Here is a 20,283-nt window from a genome sequence, read left to right as displayed (position 1 = left end):
TCCTCTCAAATCTAATTTAAACTCGTCTTTCTGGCTCAATATTTTTTTTATTTCACATATATACACAGTGAGGCAAATAAGTATTTAAACATCCTGAGATTCTCCCCCTTAGAAATCTAGGAAGGATCTGAAATTTTCATCTGAGGTGCATCTCCACTGTGAAGTCCTGGAAATCACTTTGTATGGTTATTCTAATAATAATTTCTTTGTATGTTACCGCTTTGTATGTTCAGTATCTGAACACCTGTCTATCAGCTAGAATTCTGACCCCCAACGACCTGCTCGTCCGCTTAAAAGAGTCCACCCCCACTCCACTTATTATCCTAAATCAGAAGCACCTGTTTGAGGTCATTAGCTGCATAAAGATGTATAAATGGCTGGAAGAAACAGTTTGAACCTCTTTCCTTCTCTCTGAATTTGTAATATTGAATAATTAATTGATTAGTTTGTTTACATCGTGAGCGATGCGGTGCGTGAGAAATGACTGGGAAGTCTGCTGTAGTGGCGCAGTGTGGCCAGCCGGGGGAGCTGTTGTTTCAGTTTACAGGTGAACCGAGTTCAGAGAAGAAACAGACTATCAGTCATGTGACTTTGCAGAAGTCACATTTTTTCTGTCCTGATATAGAAATTAGATGCATTTTTCATGTAATGAAGTTTAAAGTGCTTCACAGATTGATGTTTAACACCCAGGATGGTAAACATTGATCAGGAGACTGATGGCCTTTGAGATGGAAATAAAATCCAAAAATAAACCCAGCTGATGGGTTGAACTTAAATCAATAGCGAATAAAAACCTTTTAGCGAAATGGGCTCCAGATGAAGTCATGAAACGATGAGAGCCATGTAATAAGCACCGATACGTTGAGTAAACCTGTAATTATAACTTTAGTTTGCAGCTTCAGACTGAAAGAAAACAAACTGATGTTTCTGATTCTAGTTCATAGTTGTTATTTTCACTTCAACTGTTGCTGCTCACAGACACAGAACTGCTCTGTGTCATATTCACAGACTGCACCAGCTTCATATCAGTTACCTCCCCTGCTCAGAAATGAGAAGGAATCTGAGTACGGAAGGGAATCATGAACCAAGGACAGGTTGTCCAGCTCTGGTTCTCTCGCTTTGCAGTCCTGCAGGTTTTAGGTGTTTCCTGCTCCAACACACCTGATCATCGTAGTATTCATGATATGGTGTAGGAGGAGATGTGACATCAATTATTCTATTCTATTCTATTCTATTCTATTCTACTGTCGCTTAGCATACGCTTTGATCCAAAGTGACTTGCATATTATTATTACTATTACTTGCATGTTATTGAATGTTTAAAAGTTGTTGTGAATACTGTATGCTGGATTTAGCAGGTTGCAAATTTCCATCCACCGTCCCATAAAGTAAACGCATCACAGTAGCACAATAATAAGCATTACAGGGCAAAAGAAATCGCGTCGGACGAGTTTGAACGCCAGACAGTTGTGGGAGGAGCTGGAACGTTGGATAGATGTGGGAGGAGTTAGAAAATCAAATAGATGTGGGAGGAGCTGGAACGTTGGATAGATGTGGGAGGAGCTGGAACGTTGGATAGATGTGGGAGGAGTTAGAAAATCAAATAGATGTGGGAGGAATTAGTGAATCAGATAGATGTGGGAGGAGTTAGAAAATCAGGTAGATGTGGGAGGAGCTGGAATGTTGGATAGATGTGGGAGGAGCTGGAACGTTGGATAGATGTGGGAGGAGCTGGAACGTTGGATAGATGTGGGAGGAGCTGGAACGTTGGATAGATGTGGGAGGTGCTGGAACGTTGGATAGATGTGGGAGGAGCTAGAACGTTGGATAGATGTGGGAGGAGCTAGAACGTTGGATAGATGTAGGAGGAGCTGGAACGTTGGATAGATGTGGGAGGAGCTGGAACGTTGGATAGATGTGGGAGGTGCTGGAACGTTGGATAGATGTGGGAGGAGCTAGAACGTTGGATAGATGTGGGAGGTGCTGGAACGTTGGATAGATGTGGGAGGAGCTAGAAAATCAGATAGATGTAGGAGGAGCTGGAACGTTGGATAGATGTGGGAGGAGCTAGAAAATCAGATAGATGTGGGAGGAGCTGGAACGTTGGATAGATGTGGGAGGAGCTAGAAAATCAGATAGATGTGGGAGGAGCTGGAACGTTGGATAGATGTGGGAGGAGCTAGAAAATCAGATAGATGTGGGAGGAGCTGGAACGTTGGATAGATGTGGGAGGAGCTAGAAAATCAGATAGATGTGGGAGGAGCTGGAATGTTGGCTAGATGTGGGAGGAGCTGGAACGTTGGATAGATGTGGGAGGAGCTAGAAAATCAGATAGATGTGGGAGGAGCTCGAGCGTGTCGGATAGATGTGGGAGGAGCTGGAACGTTGGATAAATGTGAGAGGAGTTAGAAAATCGGATAGATATGGGAGGAGCTAGAGCGTCAGACAGATGTGGGAGGAGCTGGAACGTTGGATAGATGTGGGAGGAGCTGGCACGTCAAATAGATGTGGGGGGAGTTAGAAAATCAGATAGATATGGGGGGAGCTGGAACGTCGGATAGATGTGGGAGGAGCTGGAATGTCGGATAGATGTGGGAGGAGCTGGAATGTCGGATAGATGTGGGAGGAGCTGGAACGTTGGATAGATGTGGGAGGAGCTGGAACGTTGGATAGATGTGGGAGGAGCTGGCACGTCAAATAGATGTGGGGGGAGTTAGAAAATCAGATAGATATGGGGGGAGCTGGAACGTCGGATAGATGTGGGAGGAGCTGGAACGTCGGATAGATGTGGGAGGAGCTGGAACGTTGGATAGATGTGGGAGGAGCTGGCACGTCAAATAGATGTGGGGGGAGTTAGAAAATCAGATAGATATGGGGGGAGCTGGAACGTTGGATAGATGTGGGGGGAGTTAGCAAATCAGAAAGATATGGGGGGAGCTGGAACGTTGGATAGATGTGGGAGGAATTAGAAAATCGAATAGATGTGGGAGGAGCTGGAACGTTGGATAGATGTGGGAGGAATTAGAAAATCGAATAGATGTGGGAGGAGCTGGAACGTTGGATAGATGTGGGAGGAGCTGGCACGTCAAATAGATGTGGGAGGAGTTAGAAAATCAGATGGATATGGGAGGAGTTCAACTAACTCGTCTTTTTGTTTGAATCCGCAGGTTTTTTTGTGAGCTTGTTGGGTCACCCATCTGAGCCAAGCCGGTCTCAGAGTCCCTGACGGTCCCGTTGAAACCTGCATCAGGTACCAGGTGGAAGGATTCCAAAGTAACAAAAGCAGCGACGCCGGAGTCGCGGCGAGGCCAAGATGACGTCGGTGGCGGCGGAGTTCGACCACATGGAGATCCAACAGCAGTACAGCGATGGCAGCGTCAACAACCGCTGGGACGCTGATGACTGGGACAACGAGAACAGCTCGGCTCGTCTGTTCGAGCGCTCGCGGATCAAAGCCCTGGCAGGTACAAGGGGGGCGTGGCCTGAGTGCAGGTTGATCCCGGATCGGCAGGTTGATCCCGGATCGGCAGGTTGATCCCGGATCGGCAGGTCGATCCTGGATCAGCAGGATTGTAGTAATCCAAACCAAAGCTTGGGTGGCTTAAAGCTAACAGGAAGTCAGAGTAAGGAACCCAGTGATGTGATCCTGGTTTTTAGAACCAGTAATGAGTTCTGAATGGTTGCCAGGGACGATGAATGACAGTCGTCATGGCGAGAAAAAGGCAGTGAAACATTTGGGTAAAAATCGCAGCTGATAAAGTCTGAATTAAAATCTGCTTCTGGTTTTAAACTGTTAATGTGAGAAAGTCAACAAAAACATCTGTATGTTGCTAACGTGTGCATGTTGCTAACGGGTGCGTGTTGATTACGTGTGCGTGTTGCTAACGGGTGCGTGTTGATTACGTGTGCGTGTCGCTAACGGGTGCGTGTCGCTAACGGGTGCGTGTCGCTAACGGGTGCGTGTTGATAACGGGTGCGTGTTTTAGAGTAATTTTATCTCTTGCTGCTGTTTTTAACCTGATGGCCGACTCCTTCAGTAGTTCCCACTTCACTAAATAATTCACTACAACGTTAAATATGCAGGAGGCTCTGTGTGTGCCCGAGTGTGTGTGTGGACGTGTGTATGTGTATATGTGTGTGTGTGTGTGAGAAAGTGAGGGCGGAGCTTGTGTTTCCTGCTGTTCAGTACGATACTGTATGAACAGGAAGGTTAAATAAACCTGCTTTTATTATCATGTCATATGAAAACATTTGTCATGATGATCTGAGCAGAAAGAAAAGATCAAAGATAAAGAATAAAAGAATAAAAATGAGATCATGAATATAGAGAAGAACCAGTTCATGCCTTTTCTATTGGGTTATGGCAGTTAATGTCTTTTCTGATCTGAATCTGTGGGTTTAAACTTTGTGACGCTGCAGGAAAGGGATTAAGGGGGACCTTTTTCACTGCTGCACCACCACAGGAAGTGAAGCTGCAGCAGACGTGGACATGATGACGGACTGATCAGAAAGATGGACTATGTGATCAGAAACTGATGGAATCATTTCGTCCAGAAGTCTGAAAACTGATGCTGAGACCTAAAAGTGTTTGTGTGTGCGTGTGTGTGTGTGTGATTGTACACCTCCATATGATATCCTCCGGAACACAAAACCAGTGGTCACCATGGAAACGCAGACAGATCTGCTTACAGTGAAGCTGGAAAGGCGGTGAGAACTTGCAGTCCTTCTCAGATGGTCCGACGTTGTCCTGATGAGTGACAGCAGAGTGTAAACGCCATCAGCTGATTGATTACTCATGTCAATAAATCAATCCTGATGCTGTAAACGGAAACGTTTCCACCTGCGGGAACACAGACCAGAAGGGAAGAAGCAGAGTCGTGTCGACACATAACAGACAACCTGGCAAAGAACCGGTTCAAAACGGATCCTTGGGTTCTTTGTCACAGAGACATAATTTGTTCTCATTTCTTTAGTTTCATCTGAAAAAGCAGCAAAACCCAGACAGAAAACAGGATTGTAGACCTGAACCAGGACCTGAGAGACCTCCTGGACCTTCAGCTGATCCATCTACTGTTGGCTGAAGCCTCATCAGAAATGGTCTCCATGGAAACGTGGCTTTCAAGAAGCCAGAAAAGGCTGAGGTCACATGACCCAAGAACTGGCCTGTAGATCAGTGGAAACGGGTCTGATGAGGGTCGGATCCTCTCCAGAACCCAGAACAAAAGGCTGAATCATCAAAAGAACAGTTCCTGAAGCTTCTCTCAGAGCGTTGAGAATGGGATGGGGAATAAAAATCCTCTTAAGGCGACTTCTCGGTAGGATGGGGGACTTGGTTCAGCTGGTGCAACATTGCTCTGGACTGAGATCCGGACCTTTTCAATGACTTGTTCGTCTCTCCACCAGAGGAGGCGCTGCAGCGGCATCTGAAGGAGAAGACGAGTGAAGAAGAAAACTGCAGAACAACTTTCCATCAGAGTAAAACGTGGATCTGGATCCTGGTGGTCCGGGGTTGATCAGGTGTCGTCTCCTGTCCAGAGAGACGCAGTTTGGTTGTGTTTACCCATGATGCAATGCGCTGAACCCACAATACACTTTACTTTGTAATCCACTTCCTGAAGTCGGTCCACTTGAAGTGGACTGAGACCGGTGTTTGTAGGTAGACTGAGTCCATGTCTCCGATCCCAATCGATTTCTTAGCGTATCCCGATACCTGAAACTAAGCAACTCTCCCAGAAAACCTACTGCAACCAGTCTGGTGTGAACGCAGTCCAGGACCCTCAGAACTGGATCCAGGTCTGACTCATATACTGGATTCATGCTGGAACATGTTTCAGTAAAAACCAGCAAGTGGTTCCTGTTTTCATGGAAATGTAGAAGGATTGGGGTCGGGATCAGGACTGCTTGTTCCTGTTTGGGTTCCTGCAGCTCGGTTCTTTATTAGAAGGAGAAACAGAACCAGCTGGTCTGTGAGAACACGGAAAGGAACCGCAAAAAGTCTGAATAAGTCATTAGGAGTTTATTGATCTTGGGCTTTCTCGGAAAGTGGATCTTTAAGAAGACTCCCTCGGTGTGTTGGGAAAATAGAAGCAGGAATGGTGGAAGTCCCCCAGAGAGGACGTTGTGTTTCACTTCCTGGTCAGAGCGCCAGATGCTGGAATGCCGGGAATGCTGGCATGACGGTCTGTTTTCTACAGATGAAAATTAATCTACTTTCTCTTTTTATTCCTCTTATCTGTCTTTTTCTATTGTTTTCACTTCGTTTCCATCTCAGAATCATTTCTGTCGTGGGATCGTTGTGATGCAGACATCTGGACAACGGACAAGGGATTCAGGGGGATTCTGAGTTAGTCTGGGGCATTCTGAGTTAGTCTGGGGGATTCTGAGTTAGTCTGGGGCATTCTGAGTTAGTCAGGGGGATTCTGAGTTAGTCTGGGGCATTCTGAGTTAGTCTGGGGCATTCTGAGTTAGTCTGGGGGATTCTGAGTTAGTCTGGGGGATTCTGAGTTAGTCTGGGGGATTCTGAGTTAGTCAGGGGGATTCTGAGTTAGTCAGGGGGATTCTGAGTTAGTCTGGGGGATTCTGAGTTAGTCTGGGGGATTCTGAGTTAGTCTGGGGCATTCTGAGTTAGTCTGGGGCATTCTGAGTTAGTCTGGGGCATTCTGAGTTAGTCAGGGGGATTCTGAGTTAGTCTGGGGGATTCTGAGTTAGTCTGGGGCATTCTGAGTTAGTCTGGGGCATTCTGAGTTAGTCTGGGGCATTCTGAGTTAGTCAGGGGGATTCTGAGTTAGTCAGGGGGATTCTGAGTTAGTCTGGGGGATACTGAGTTAGTCTGGGGGATTCTGAGTTAGTCTGGGGGATTCTGAGTTAGTCTGGGGGATTCTGAGTTAGTCTGGGGGATACTGAGTTAGTCTGGGGGATACTGAGTTAGTCTGGGGGATACTGAGTTAGTCTGGGGGATTCTGAGTTAGTCTGGGGGATACTGAGTTAGTCTGGGGGATACTGAGTTAGTCTGGGGGATACTGAGTTAGTCAGGGGGATTCTGAGTTAGTCAGGGGGATTCTGAGTTAGTCAGGGGGATTCTGAGTTAGTCTGGGGGATACTGAGTTAGTCTGGGGGATTCTGAGTTAGTCTGGGGGATTCTGAGTTAGTCTGGGGGATTCTGAGTTAGTCTGGGGGATTCTGAGTTAGCCTGGGGGATACTGAGTTAGCCTGGGGGATACTGAGTTAGCCTGGGGGATACTGAGTTAGTCTGGGGGATACTGAGTTAGTCTGGGGGATACTGAGTTAGTCTGGGGGATTCTGAGTTAGTCTGGGGGATACTGAGTTAGTCTGGGGGATTCTGAGTTAGCCTGGGGGATACTGAGTTAGCCTGGGGGATACTGAGTTAGTCTGGGGGATACTGAGTTAGTCTGGGGGATACTGAGTTAGTCTGGGGGATTCTGAGTTAGTCTGGGGGATTCTGAGTTAGTCTGGGGGATTCTGAGTTAGCCTGGGGGATACTGAGTTAGCCTGGGGGATACTGAGTTAGTCTGGGGGATTCTGAGTTAGTCTGGGGGATTCTGAGTTAGTCTGGGGGATTCTGAGTTAGTCTGGGGGATACTGAGTTAGTCTGGGGGATACTGAGTTAGTCAGGGGGATACTGAGTTAGTCTGGGGGATTCTGAGTTAGTCAGGGGGATACTGAGTTAGTCTGGGGGATTCTGAGTTAGTCTGGGGGATTCTGAGTTAGTCTGGGGGATTCTGAGTTAGTCAGGGGGATTCTGAGTTAGTCTGGGGGATTCTGAGTTAGTCTGGGGGATACTGAGTTAGTCTGGGGGATACTGAGTTAGTCTGGGGGATTCTGAGTTAGCCTGGGGGATACTGAGTTAGCCTGGGGGATACTGAGTTAGTCTGGGGGATACTGAGTTAGTCTGGGGGATACTGAGTTAGTCTGGGGGATACTGAGTTAGTCAGGGGGATACTGAGTTAGTCTGGGGGATTCTGAGTTAGTCTGGGGGATACTGAGTTAGTCTGGGGGGATTCTGAGTTAGTCTGGGGGATTCTGAGTTAGTCTGGGGGATTCTGAGTTAGTCAGGGGGATACTGAGTTAGTCTGGGGGATTCTAGGGGAGTTTAGTTAGGGGGAATTCGGAAAGGGTTTGGGGGTTGTGTGGGTATTTGGTTATTGGGGGATTTAGGGGTTAGAGAGATTTAGGTGGTTATGGGGGATTATTTCTGGGGGGTTTGGAGGGTTTAGGGGGTTTGCTAGATGGGGGTCGGGTGGTGGGGGGCGGTTACTTTTGTTTTAGCTTCAAATAGTTTGAAGAAGTAAAAACCTTGGGCGGTCACCTCGGCGTCCTGTCCCCAGCTGTGGGGGGGTCAGGCAGTTTTTGGGCCCTGCAGATGTTCTGACCTCATCGGAATGTGTTTGTGTGGTCAGGAGGGCGAGGCGGCGTGTCTGTGTGAAATTCGCCATGATGGCGACACATGTTTGAACCGTAAATGCAGCAGCAGCTCTGGACTGGAACGGCAGCAGACGTTTGTGCAGATAACGGCAGTGGGACAACAGAGAACCAGTTTCAGATCTCTTCTCAGAGTTTCAGGAAGTCTCTCCTCCCCCGAGGCGTCCTCTGTGAGCGGTAATGGCGGTCGGGCTCCATGATTGGTGCGTTTGGTTTGATGGCGGAGCTGCCCTGAGGGGCTGAGCCACGAGGAAGCCAGATGACGGCGGGGAAGACGGCGTGACACTGAGCGCTCTCATGACCAGATTATAGACAAAAAAGATGTTTCTATCTGTTCCAGAAATGTTTGGTCCATCTGGTGTCTGTTTGCTGGAACCTGACCTCTAACCTCTGACCTCTGGCTGCTTGGGGGGGCGGGAGCTGTTTCCAGTTTGGGCATTAACTGCTCAGGGCATCCCGAGTCAGGCTTGAAGAAGCAGCGAGGCTTCTGATGCTGGAGATGAAGATGTTCAGGAGGTTTTTCTGCTTCCAGGTCTCTGTGGGAACATCTGGTTCACATGCTGTTGCTTTGGGATGTTATTGTATCACATCTGTAAATCTGACGCAGTTTCAATGATCTGATGTTTCTGCAGCCTCAGACCAGAATAAGAGACCAGATCATTACAATATTTCTGAACCTTTAGCATCTGATCTCTTAGCTGAGTTCAGTTCTGATAAAAACCAAACAATCTGGAGAGAAAATATGAACCAAGACAGGAAAAGTAGAAAACATAAACAAATGTATAAATAACAGACAAAAATTAAATTAAATGACAATGTCACCAGGAGAGGTAGGACCTGCGGGATCTTGGTAAATTCATAGTGAAGATTAATGACTGGATGTCTTAAAACTTTCTTCAGTTAAACTATAATAAAAACCGTGATCTTTGGTTCCAAGAGCTTCATTCTGTACACCTAAAACCCACCAAGCGGGCCTTAAATCTGGGTCTAGTGATGGACTCAGACCTAAAACCCACCAAGTGGGCCTTAAATCTGGGTCTAGTGATGGACTCAGACCTAAAACCCACCAAGCGGGCCTTAAATCTGGGTCTAGTGATGGACTCAGACCTAAAACCCACCAAGCGGGCCTTAAATCTGGGTCTAGTGATGGACTCAGACCTAAAACCCACCAAGCGGGCCTTAAATCTGGGTCTAGTGATGGACTCAGACCTAAAACCCACCAAGCGGGCCTTAAATCTGGGTCTAGTGATGGACTCAGACCTAAAACCTTGTCCCTTATATTCTGTGTTTTCTCACGTCTGCATCTCCGGCGTTACTGAGTCACGAGGTTTCTGCTGATGTGTCTGTCATCAGTTAATAATTAAAGATGTCTGAACCAGAGCGGACCCATGTGTCCTCACATGATCTGGTCCCGGTCCTCACTGGGTTTTCTCCGATCTTTGCTCCTGCTTTATCAGCAAACATCGGCCGAGCCCATCTGAGGAATCTTTAACGACGGGTCAAAGCTCGAGCCTATGAAGTTTACATCCTCTGGTGGAGCTCTGCAGGAGGAATCGGTGTTTCATCTGGGGTGGTGTGACCTTTGACCTCTCAGCTGCTACATGTCCTGTCTGGTTGCTACATTCAGGACTGGCTGTTTCTAAAGTTCTTATGAATAAAGTTTTATTTTCCGTCTGTATTGGTAAAACTGGAATGATGTTGCTGGTTTGATGGCCAGGTCTTTGGATGAAGGTAGAAAAGGAGGATTTGTCTTGTTTTGTGTCGTTTTAGGGTCACATGAAGATTTGTTCCATGTATTGTCTGTCGTGACCTTTGACCTTTCGTCTCCATGCCGTCATAACTTCAGCAAAGCAGGAAGTGAAGCTTTGAAATCTGTCTGGCGTCTCCACCTTTATCCAAACCTGCAGATTTCTGGCATGCGTGCATGTGTGTGCACGTGTCTGTGTATGTGTGCGCAGACAGTGGATCAAACAGGAAGTGCTGGTCTCAGACAGGAAGTAGATCTCCACAACAGACTCTAATATTAGAGCTGAGATTGTCTCAGGATGTTTGGATGTCTGAGAATGCTGAGCTGCTCACATGCCCGCGCCTGCGCACGTGCACCAGTTATCGGCGCGAAGCAGCAGAATCATGGTGGAACATCTCGGATGGAGCGGCTGAACGGGTCGCTGAACACGCCAAGTTGTTGATCAGAATTCCCGGGAGGTCCACAGCAGGCTTAACTGAGTTAAACATAGTCTACTTAAAGTTAAACTAGTTAACTGCGAGTTAAAGTTAGTTCATCATAAAATAAACATAGGTCACTGCAAGTTAAACGTAGTTCACTGAGTTAAACTAGTTAACTGCGAGTTAAAGTTAGTTCATCATAAAATAAACATAGGTCACTGCAAGTTAAATGTAGTTCACTGAGTTAAACTAGTTAACTGCGAGTTAAAGTTAGTTCATCATAAAATAAACATAGGTCACTGCAAGTTAAATGTAGTTCACTGAGTTAAACTAGTTAACTGCGAGTTAAAGTTAGTTCATCATAAAATAAACATAGGTCACTGCAAGTTAAATGTAGTTCACTGAGTTAAACTAGTTAACTGCGAGTTAAAGTTGGTTCATCATAAAATAAACGTAGGTCACTGCAAGTTAAATGTAGTTCACTGAGTTAAACTAGTTAACTGCGAGTTAAAGTTGGTTCATCATAAAATAAACATAGGTCACTGCAAGTTAAATGTAGTTCACTGAGTTAAACTAGTTAACTGCGAGTTAAAATTAGTTCATCATAAAATAAACGTAGGTCACTGCAAGTTAAATGTAGTTCACTAAGTTAAACTAGTTAACTGCGAGTTAAAGTTAGTTCATCATAAAATAAACATAGGTCACTGCAAGTTAAATGTAGTTCACTGAGTTAAACTAGTTAACTGCGAGTTAAAGTTGGTTCATCATAAAATAAACATAGGTCACTGCAAGTTAAACGTAGTTCACTAAGTTAAACTAGTTAACTGCGAGTTAAAGTTAGTTCATCATAAAATAAACATAGGTCACTGCAAGTTAAATGTAGTTCACTGAGTTAAACTAGTTAACTGCGAGTTAAAATTAGTTCATCATAAAATAAACGTAGGTCACTGCAAGTTAAATGTAGTTCACTAAGTTAAACTAGTTAACTGCGAGTTAAAGTTAGTTCATCATAAAATAAACATAGGTCACTGCAAGTTAAATGTAGTTCACTGAGTTAAACTAGTTAACTGCGAGTTAAAGTTGGTTCATCATAAAATAAACGTAGGTCACTGTAAGTTAAGCGAGTTCACTGAAAGTTAAAAGTAGTTTACTGCGAGTTAAAGGTTGTTCATCGTGACATAGACGTAGTTCACTGTAAGTTAAACATAGTCTACTTCGAGTGAAATTAGTTCATCATAAAATAAACGTAGGTCACTGCAAGTTAAATGTAGTTCACTAAGTTAAACTAGTTAACTGCGAGTTAAAGTTAGTTCATCATAAAATAAACATAGGTCACTGCAAGTTAAATGTAGTTCACTGAGTTAAACTAGTTAACTGCGAGTTAAAATTAGTTCATCATAAAATAAACATAGGTCACTGCAAGTTAAATGTAGTTCACTGAGTTAAACTAGTTAACTGCGAGTTAAAGTTGGTTCATCATAAAATAAACATAGGTCACTGCAAGTTAAATGTAGTTCACTGAGTTAAACTAGTTAACTGCGAGTTAAAATTAGTTCATCATAAAATAAACGTAGGTCACTGCAAGTTAAATGTAGTTCACTAAGTTAAACTAGTTAACTGCGAGTTAAAGTTAGTTCATCATAAAATAAACATAGGTCACTGCAAGTTAAATGTAGTTCACTGAGTTAAACTAGTTAACTGCGAGTTAAAGTTGGTTCATCATAAAATAAACGTAGGTCACTGCAAGTTAAGCGAGTTCACTGAAAGTTAAAAGTAGTTTACTGCGAGTTAAAGGTTGTTCATCGTGACATAGACGTAGTTCACTGTAAGTTAAACATAGTCTACTTCGAGTGAAATTAGTTCATCATAAAATAAACTTAGGTCGCTTCCAGTTAAACGAGTTCACTGTGACTTAAGTGTAGTTCACTGAGTTAAGCGTAGTTTATTCATTCATTCATTTTCCGAACCGCTTATTCCAATTCAGGGTCGCGGGGAAGCTGGAGCCTATCCCAGCCGGCTTTGGGCGACAGGCAGGGTACACCCTGGACAGCTCGCCAGTCCATCGCAGGGCCACACAGAGAGACGAACAACCACACTCACGCTCACACACACTCCTAGGGACAATTTTAGAGTGACCAATTAACCTAACATGCATGTCTTTGGATGGTGGGAGGAAGCCGGAGTACCCGGAGAGAACCCACGCATACACGGGGAGAACATGCAAACTCCACACAGAAAGGCCACTGACCAAACCAGCCAAGGATCGAACCAGCGACCTTCTTGCTGTGAGGCCACAGTGCTAACCACTGCGCCAAGCGTAGTTTACTGGGAGTTAAATTAGTTCACTCTGAGTTAAACATGGTTTATTGTAAGTTAAACGTAGTTTACTAAGTTAAATAAGTTTAACTGAGTTAAATACATTCACTGTGAGGTAAATGTAGTTTACTGTGAGTTAAACTTGTTCTCTGTGAGTTAATGGTTGTTTATAAATGAGTTCACTGCTAGTTAAACCTGCTTCACTGGGAGTTAAACAAGTTCACTTCGAGTTGGTTTATAATAAAATAAACATAAGTCACTGCTTGTTAAAAAAGTTTACAACGTAATTCTCTGAGTTAGATGTAGTTCACCATGAGTTAAAGGTAGTTCGTCATGAAATAAACACAGTTCACTGCAAGTTAAATATAGTTTACTATAAGTCAAACATAGTTTACTGCAAGTTAAGCTACTTCACTGTAAGTTAAACTTAGTTTACTGCAAGTTAAGCTACTTCACTGTAAGTTAAACATAGTTTACTGTAAGTTAAACTTAGTTTACTGCAAGTTAAGCTACTTCACTGTAAGTTAAACTTAGTTTACTGCAAGTTAAGCTACTTCACTGTAAGTTAAACTTAGTTTACTGCAAGTTAAGCTACTTCACTGTAAGTTAAACTTAGTTTACTGCAAGTTAAGCTACTTCACTGTAAGTTAAACTTAGTTTACTGCAAGTTAAATAGTTTATATTACAAAAGTAATATGTAAAAAAGACCCATTCGAAAAGGATTTAATTAAACTCTGTTGGTCTCATGTTGTCATTATTAAATATCTAAAGCTTTGGTGTCAGTTGACCTGCAGGTGGTGAATTATCCTGACGAGTTTGGTGACCTGCTTAGATATTTGTGTAAACAGGAAGTAGAACAGGAGGATGTGTGGATTCCAGGCTTCTGCTTGAAGTGTGCAGCAAAGAAACGACAGAAAATATTAACCTTTACTTTTTAATCCTCAGTGAGCAGAAACAGTCTTCACGTTGTCTTCTGTCCTTCTCTCACCCTCCTCCTTCTGCGCCCCTTATGCAAATGAGCCATGACATCATCTCTGAATCAGAGGTTTGTGATTGGCTGCTGGGAGGAGCAGCCGCTCCTACTGCCGTCCCCTCCCCCTCAGCTCTGGTCTGAAGGTGTTTTCAGTGTCTGCACACCGAAGGACAAACCCACACTTTCATTCTCTACCTCCCTCCATCTCTCTTCTCCTCGTTGGCCGCAGCACGTGAGCAGAGGATACGTACGATCCTGCCAGGAGGGGAGGTGTGATCTCTGAAGACGTTAACGGATGGATAGATGGAGGGAAAACACAAGCGTGATGTTGCTGTGGTGTGTCTGCTGAGCCAGCGATTTCAGACTCACACATAGAGAGAGAGAGAGGACTCTGCAGTTCATCTTCAGTGTCTCTCGCCCACTCAGTCCTGCTGCCTTCATCGTCTCTGTGAAGACGAGGACGCTGCCGTGGACGTAAAACTCAGGATTAAATCTTCACGCCTCCTTTTTCCTCTCCAACAGTTTTCAGTTGGACTTCACGTGGATCTGTATCCTGTTGCAGACTCTGCCAAACTCTTTGGTCCGGTTTTCAGACTCTGCTGGTCTCCTCAGTCCAGTTTCAGACTCTGCTGGTCTAGTTTCTGATTTTGCCAGACTCCTTGATCCAGTTGGACCTGGAACTTCTCGGCAGACCTTCTGGTCCATGTTGACCCGTCTGGTCTGAGTCCTCTTTCTGTCCTCTGGAGTTTTTCTGTCATGGAGCTTCAGAGCGCCACCGCCGGTCTCCCTGGCCCGCTGTCTCCCCTCTCTCCATCCTCGGACTACGCCGGGCCCCTGTCCCCGTCTTCCGGCCCCGGCCCATCTCATGGGGGCAGCCCGGGCCGGAGCCCTAGTCCCGGTCCCGGGTTCCCGGGTCAGGCTGCCTTCAACTACAACCAGCTGGAGGGAAGGTTCAAACAACTTCAGGGTAAGAGTGAACTCCAGGAAAGGGTTCTGGTTCTGGACCCAGGGACATAGCCAGAGCCTGGTTCTGGTTCTGGACCCAGGGACATAGCCAGAGCCTGGTTCTGGTTCTGGACCCAGGGACATAGCCAGAGCCTGGTTCTGGTTCTGATCCTGGTTCTGTTGGATTGGGATCAGCTCAGATCAGCTTTATGGTTCATTTAGTTTTATGATGTAAAAGTTTGACTCAGCAGACCTGATCTAATCTGGTAAACTCTAAAACCACACCCTGATCCTGATCCTGATCCAGATCCTGATCCAGATCCAGATTCCACAGAAAAAAACTGATCTGCTGCTTGTAAGTGCCTTGCTCAGGGGCAGTGGGCTGAATTTCTCATACAGCTGTGATCTGACCAGCATCCCTCACGTTAAGACCCGACCTCATCTGACCCGACCTGATCCGATCCGGTCCAACCTGATCCGGTCCGACTCTGGCTCGACCTGATCCGGTCCGGTCCAACCTGATCCGGTCCGACTCTGGCTCGACCTGATCCGGTCCGATCCGGCTCTGGCTCGACCCGCTCCTCCTCCTCCTGGTTTGCTGATGATAATCTCAGTTTTAGTCACAGGAAGCTTTAAATGTGTGAAATTCCCAGAATCGGTTTTCTCCTCGCTGTTGGAAAACTTTCCTCTGAAGGTCAGAAAACTGGATTCCTGACATTCCAGGCCGTCGTTCCTCATCAGCTGATCCGAGTCCTGCTGCTGGTGGGAATTCAGGTTGCTCCAGATTCCGGATGTTGACTGTCTTCCATGAGCTGCAGCTGATGGGATGGATCGGTTTTCCAGCTGCAACTTTCCAGGATTCTGGTTCCTCCTCGTTGTTACTGAGTGGACAAGTTCTGCAGTCCGATCCGACCCGGGAAAGGATCAGAAATGGAGAAGAATGATAAAATGATGGACGGAGTGGGAACGGATGGAGCAGTAGAACTGAGGGGATGTGTGAACAGAAGGTGGGAATGCTGGAAGCCTGGAAAGTCTGGAAGTTTTAGGATCCGGAGCTGCAGCTATGTGGGTGTGTTTGGGGGGGGGGGTGGTCGAGGATTAAGGGGGTGGGGGGAGGGGGGGGGGGGCAGTCTGGAAAGCAGGAAATTGTCCTCCATGTTTTTGTCCCTGGATTAGAAAGAAAGCCGCTCCTCTTCCTCATCAATGTTTCACAAGGCTCCGCAGGACGCCTGGCGCCGCCGCCGCCATCCCTTCTTCCTTTCATCCCTCCATCCATCCATCTGTCCATCCATCCCTTCTTCCTTTCATCCCTCCATCCATCCATCTGTCCATCCCTTCTTCCTTTCATCCCTCCATCCATCCATCTGTCCATCCATCCCTTCTTCCTTTCATCCCTCCATCCATCCATCTGTCCATCCCTTCTTCCTTTCATCCCTCCATCCATCCATCTGTCCATCCATCCATCCCTTCTTCCTTTCATCCCTCCATCCATCCATCTGTCCATCCATCCATCCCTTCTTCCTTTCATCCCTCCATCCATCCATCTGTCCATCCATCCATCCCTTCTTCCTTTCATCCCTCCATCCATCCATCTGTCCATCCATCCATCCCTTCTTCCTTTCATCCCTCCATCCATCCATCTGTCCATCCATCCATCCCTTCTTCCTTTCATCCCTCCATCCATCCATCCATCTGTCCATCCATCCATCCCTTCTTCCTTTCATCCCTCCATCCATCCACCCATCTGTCCATCCATCCCTTCTTCCTTTCATCCCTCCATCCATCCACCCATCTGTCCATCCATCCATCCCTTCTTCCTTTCATCCCTCCATCCATCCACCCATCTGTCCATCCATCCCTTCTTCCTTTCATCCCTCCATCCATCCACCCATCTGTCCATCCATCCCTTCTTCCTTTCATCCCTCCATCCATCCACCCATCTGTCCATCCATCCATCCCTTCTTCCTTTCATCCCTCCATCCATCCACCCATCTGTCCATCCATCCCTTCTTCCTTTCATCCCTCCATCCATCCACCCATCTGTCCATCCATCCCTTCTTCCTTTCATCCATCCACCCATCTGTCCATCCCATCCCTTCTTCCTTTCATCCCTCCATCCATCCACCCATCTGTCCATCCCATCCCTTCTTCCTTTCATCCCTCCATCCATCCACCCATCTGTCCATCCATCCCTTCTTCCTTTCATCCCTCCATCCATCCACCCATCTGTCCATCCATCCATCCCTTCTTCCTTTCATCCCTCCATCCATCCACCCATCTGTCCATCCATCCCTTCTTCCTTTCATCCCTCCATCCATCCACCCATCTGTCCATCCATCCCTTCTTCCTTTCATCCATCCACCCATCTGTCCATCCATCCCTTCTTCCTTTCATCCATCCACCCATCTGTCCATCCATCCCTTCTTCCTTTCATCCCTCCATCCATCCACCCATCTGTCCATCCATCCCTTCTTCCTTTCATCCCTCCATCCATCCACCCATCTGTCCATCCATCCCTTCTTCCTTTCATCCCTCCATCCATCCACCCATCTGTCCATCCCATCCCTTCTTCCTTTCATCCCTCCATCCATCTGTCCATCCATCCCTTCTTCTTTTCATCCATCTGTCCATCCACCCATCCATCTCTCCCTGTGACAGGAGACGTTGGGTATGTCTGTGACTCGACGCGACGTGACGTCCGTCAGAGTGAAGCGTTCTGCGGTGACCTGCCTACAGATGTGTTGGTGCTGCTGTGTTTACACAATCAAACATGGCCGCTACTCGTATTTGTGCGTTAATGTGGAAGTTATTGATGAGGGAAAGAGGGAGACTGAAAGAGAACAAATCCTAACGGCCTTCTGTGCAGCTGCTTCTTCTCCGTCAGTGGATACGAAGGTGGTGAACGTTTGTGATGTCCGTCTCGCCTCAATCACGTAAACGTTGGTTGAAGTGGGATGTGATCCGATATGGATCCGATCTGGTACCAGATCACAAAGAGGTCTACGGCAGATCTGTGCTGTTCAGATTGCAGTTAAAGGTCAGGTCTGGGACATGTATGGACATGTACGGACACGTACGGACACGTACGGACATGTACGGACACGTACGGACACGTACGGACACGTACGGACACGTACGGACACGTATGGACACGTATGGACACGTATGGACACGCATGGACACGCATGGACACGTACGGACACGTACGGACACGTACGGACACGTACGGACACGTATGGACACGTATGGACATGTATGGACACGTATGGACACGTATGGACATGTATGGACACGTACGGACACGTACGGACACGTACGGACACGTACGGACACGTACGGACACGTACGGACACGTATGGACACGTATGGACACGTATGGACACGTATGGACACGTATGGACACGTACGGACACGTATGGACACGTATGGACACGTATGGACATGTATGGACACGTATGGACACGTATGGACACGTATGGACACGTATGGACACGTATGGACACGTATGGACACGTACGGACACGTACGGACACGTACGGACACGTATGGACACGTATGGACACGTATGGACACGTACGGACACGTACGGACACGTACGGACACGTATGGACACGTACGGACACGTACGGACACGTACGGACACGCATGGACACGTATGGACATGTATGGACACTTTTGAGTGAATCTGATCAAACTGGACCAAAACAAAAGAATCATGTCAGAGTCTGATTGAATTGACTCAGTCGGGCTAATGGGACCAAATCAGATTGAATCAAACTGAATCAGACTAAATGGGACAGAATGGGACTGAACTGGACTAAACTGGACGGAATGGGACTGAACTGGAGTGAATGGGACTGAACTGGAGTGAATGGGACTGAACTGGAGTGAATCTGTATGAACTGGAGTAAATGGGACTGAACTGGAGTGAATCGGTATGAACTGGAGTGAATTGGGACTGAACTGGAGTGAATTGGGACTGAACTGGAGTGAATCGGTATGAACTGGAGTGAATTGGGACTGAACTGGAGTGAATGGGACTGAACTGGAGTGAATCGGTATGAACTGGAGTGAATGGGACTGGAGTAAATGGGACTGAACTGGAGTGAATCGGTATGAACTGGAGTGAATGGGACTGGAGTAAATGGGACTCAACTGGAGTGAATCGGACTGAACTGGAGTGAATGGGACTGAACTGGAGTGAATGGGACTGAACTGGAGTGAATGGGACTGAACTGGAGTGAATGGGACTGAACTGGAGTGAATCGGTATGAACTGGAGTGAATCGGACTGAACTGGAGTGAATCGGACTGAACTGGAGTGAATGGGACTGAACTGGAGTGAATGGGACTGAACTGGAGTGAATCGGTATGAACTGGAGTGAATGGGACTGAACTGGAGTGAATGGGACTGGAGTAAATGGGACTGAACTGGAGTGAATCGGTATGAACTGGAGTGAATGGGACTGAACTGGAGTGAATGGGACTGAACTGGAGTGAATGGGACTGAACTGGAGTGAATGGGACTGAACTGGAGTGAATGGGACTGAACTGGAGTGAATCGGTATGAACTGGAGTGAATCGGACTGAACTGGAGTGAATCGGACTGAACTGGAGTGAATGGGACTGAACTGGAGTGAATGGGACTGAACTGGAGTGAATCGGACTGAACTGGAGTGAATGGGACTGAACTGGAGTGAATGGGACTGTGCAGGACCTGCAGGATGCTGCTCTGACTGCTGGTTTCTCGTCCAGCCTGGTGGGGGGGTCTGAGTCAGGCGGTAACACGCTGACTGTAATGAAAAGCTGGGGATTTATGAGGACAGCAGTTGGGACAAGCTGACGGGACGTAGATGAGCTCTGCTGACGACTATGAGGAAGTCGTTCATGGGTCGTCGGAGCAGAACACAAACACACTTTAAACAAAGCTGGTGTGTTCTGCCTGCAGTAAATCATAAAGCGGTTCCTCTGCGGTGACGATAACGTGTGGCATCTTATCTCTTATCTCAGGTGTTGTGTCAGAACCTGAGACAGGAATGTAAACAGGCTCCGTACATCTTCTGCACTTAGCTCACTTTCTTCTGGGAAACTCCCTCAGAAGGAGTTTGGTGCCCATCTTGCAGCCCTTCCCAGCATCCATACTGGTTCAGTGTTTTTCTGGTTGAGGCCTGGACAGTCTGACATCTGGAGGTTTTTCCCAGTTTGAACCTACTGGGCCGTCCACTGCTGGGTAGATAGAATAGATAGGTATTGCATGATGGACTCCAGATCGTCTGGAGGTGACCTGGCCTTTTTGGGATCAGTCAAGTTGTCTCTAGTCTGGATCAGCAGCTCCTGGATGGATAACCTGTCCAAAGATTGATCCTTTTGTTGGTGAAACTGTCTGGAAGCAGCTCCTGGTTCTCAGGTCTGAGAACGAAGAACACAGTGAATGATTGTAGCCAA

The 20,283-nt window shown here is 46.6% G+C and overlaps 1 protein-coding gene across 2 annotated transcripts in view; it reads left to right on the top strand.

Annotated features, from left to right (window-relative positions):
* Positions 1 to 20,283, top strand: part of LOC306762691 (spectrin beta chain, non-erythrocytic 1) — a 147,211-nt gene that overhangs the window by 30,169 nt on the left and 96,759 nt on the right. For both annotated transcript variants that reach the window (XM_079249274.1, XM_079249275.1), the window contains exon 2: positions 3,168 to 3,464. In XM_079249274.1, coding sequence (XP_079105400.1) covers positions 3,314 to 3,464 — 151 coding nt within the window. In that variant the 5' untranslated portion in view covers positions 3,168 to 3,313. The remainder of the gene's footprint in view (positions 1 to 3,167; positions 3,465 to 20,283) is intronic.

Source organism: Telmatherina bonti, assembly GCF_933228915.1.
Source record: "Telmatherina bonti genome assembly, chromosome: 11".
In the NCBI taxonomy this organism is placed as follows: domain Eukaryota; kingdom Metazoa; phylum Chordata; class Actinopteri; order Atheriniformes; family Telmatherinidae; genus Telmatherina; species Telmatherina bonti.
This window is presented reverse-complemented; position numbering and strand designations above follow the sequence as displayed.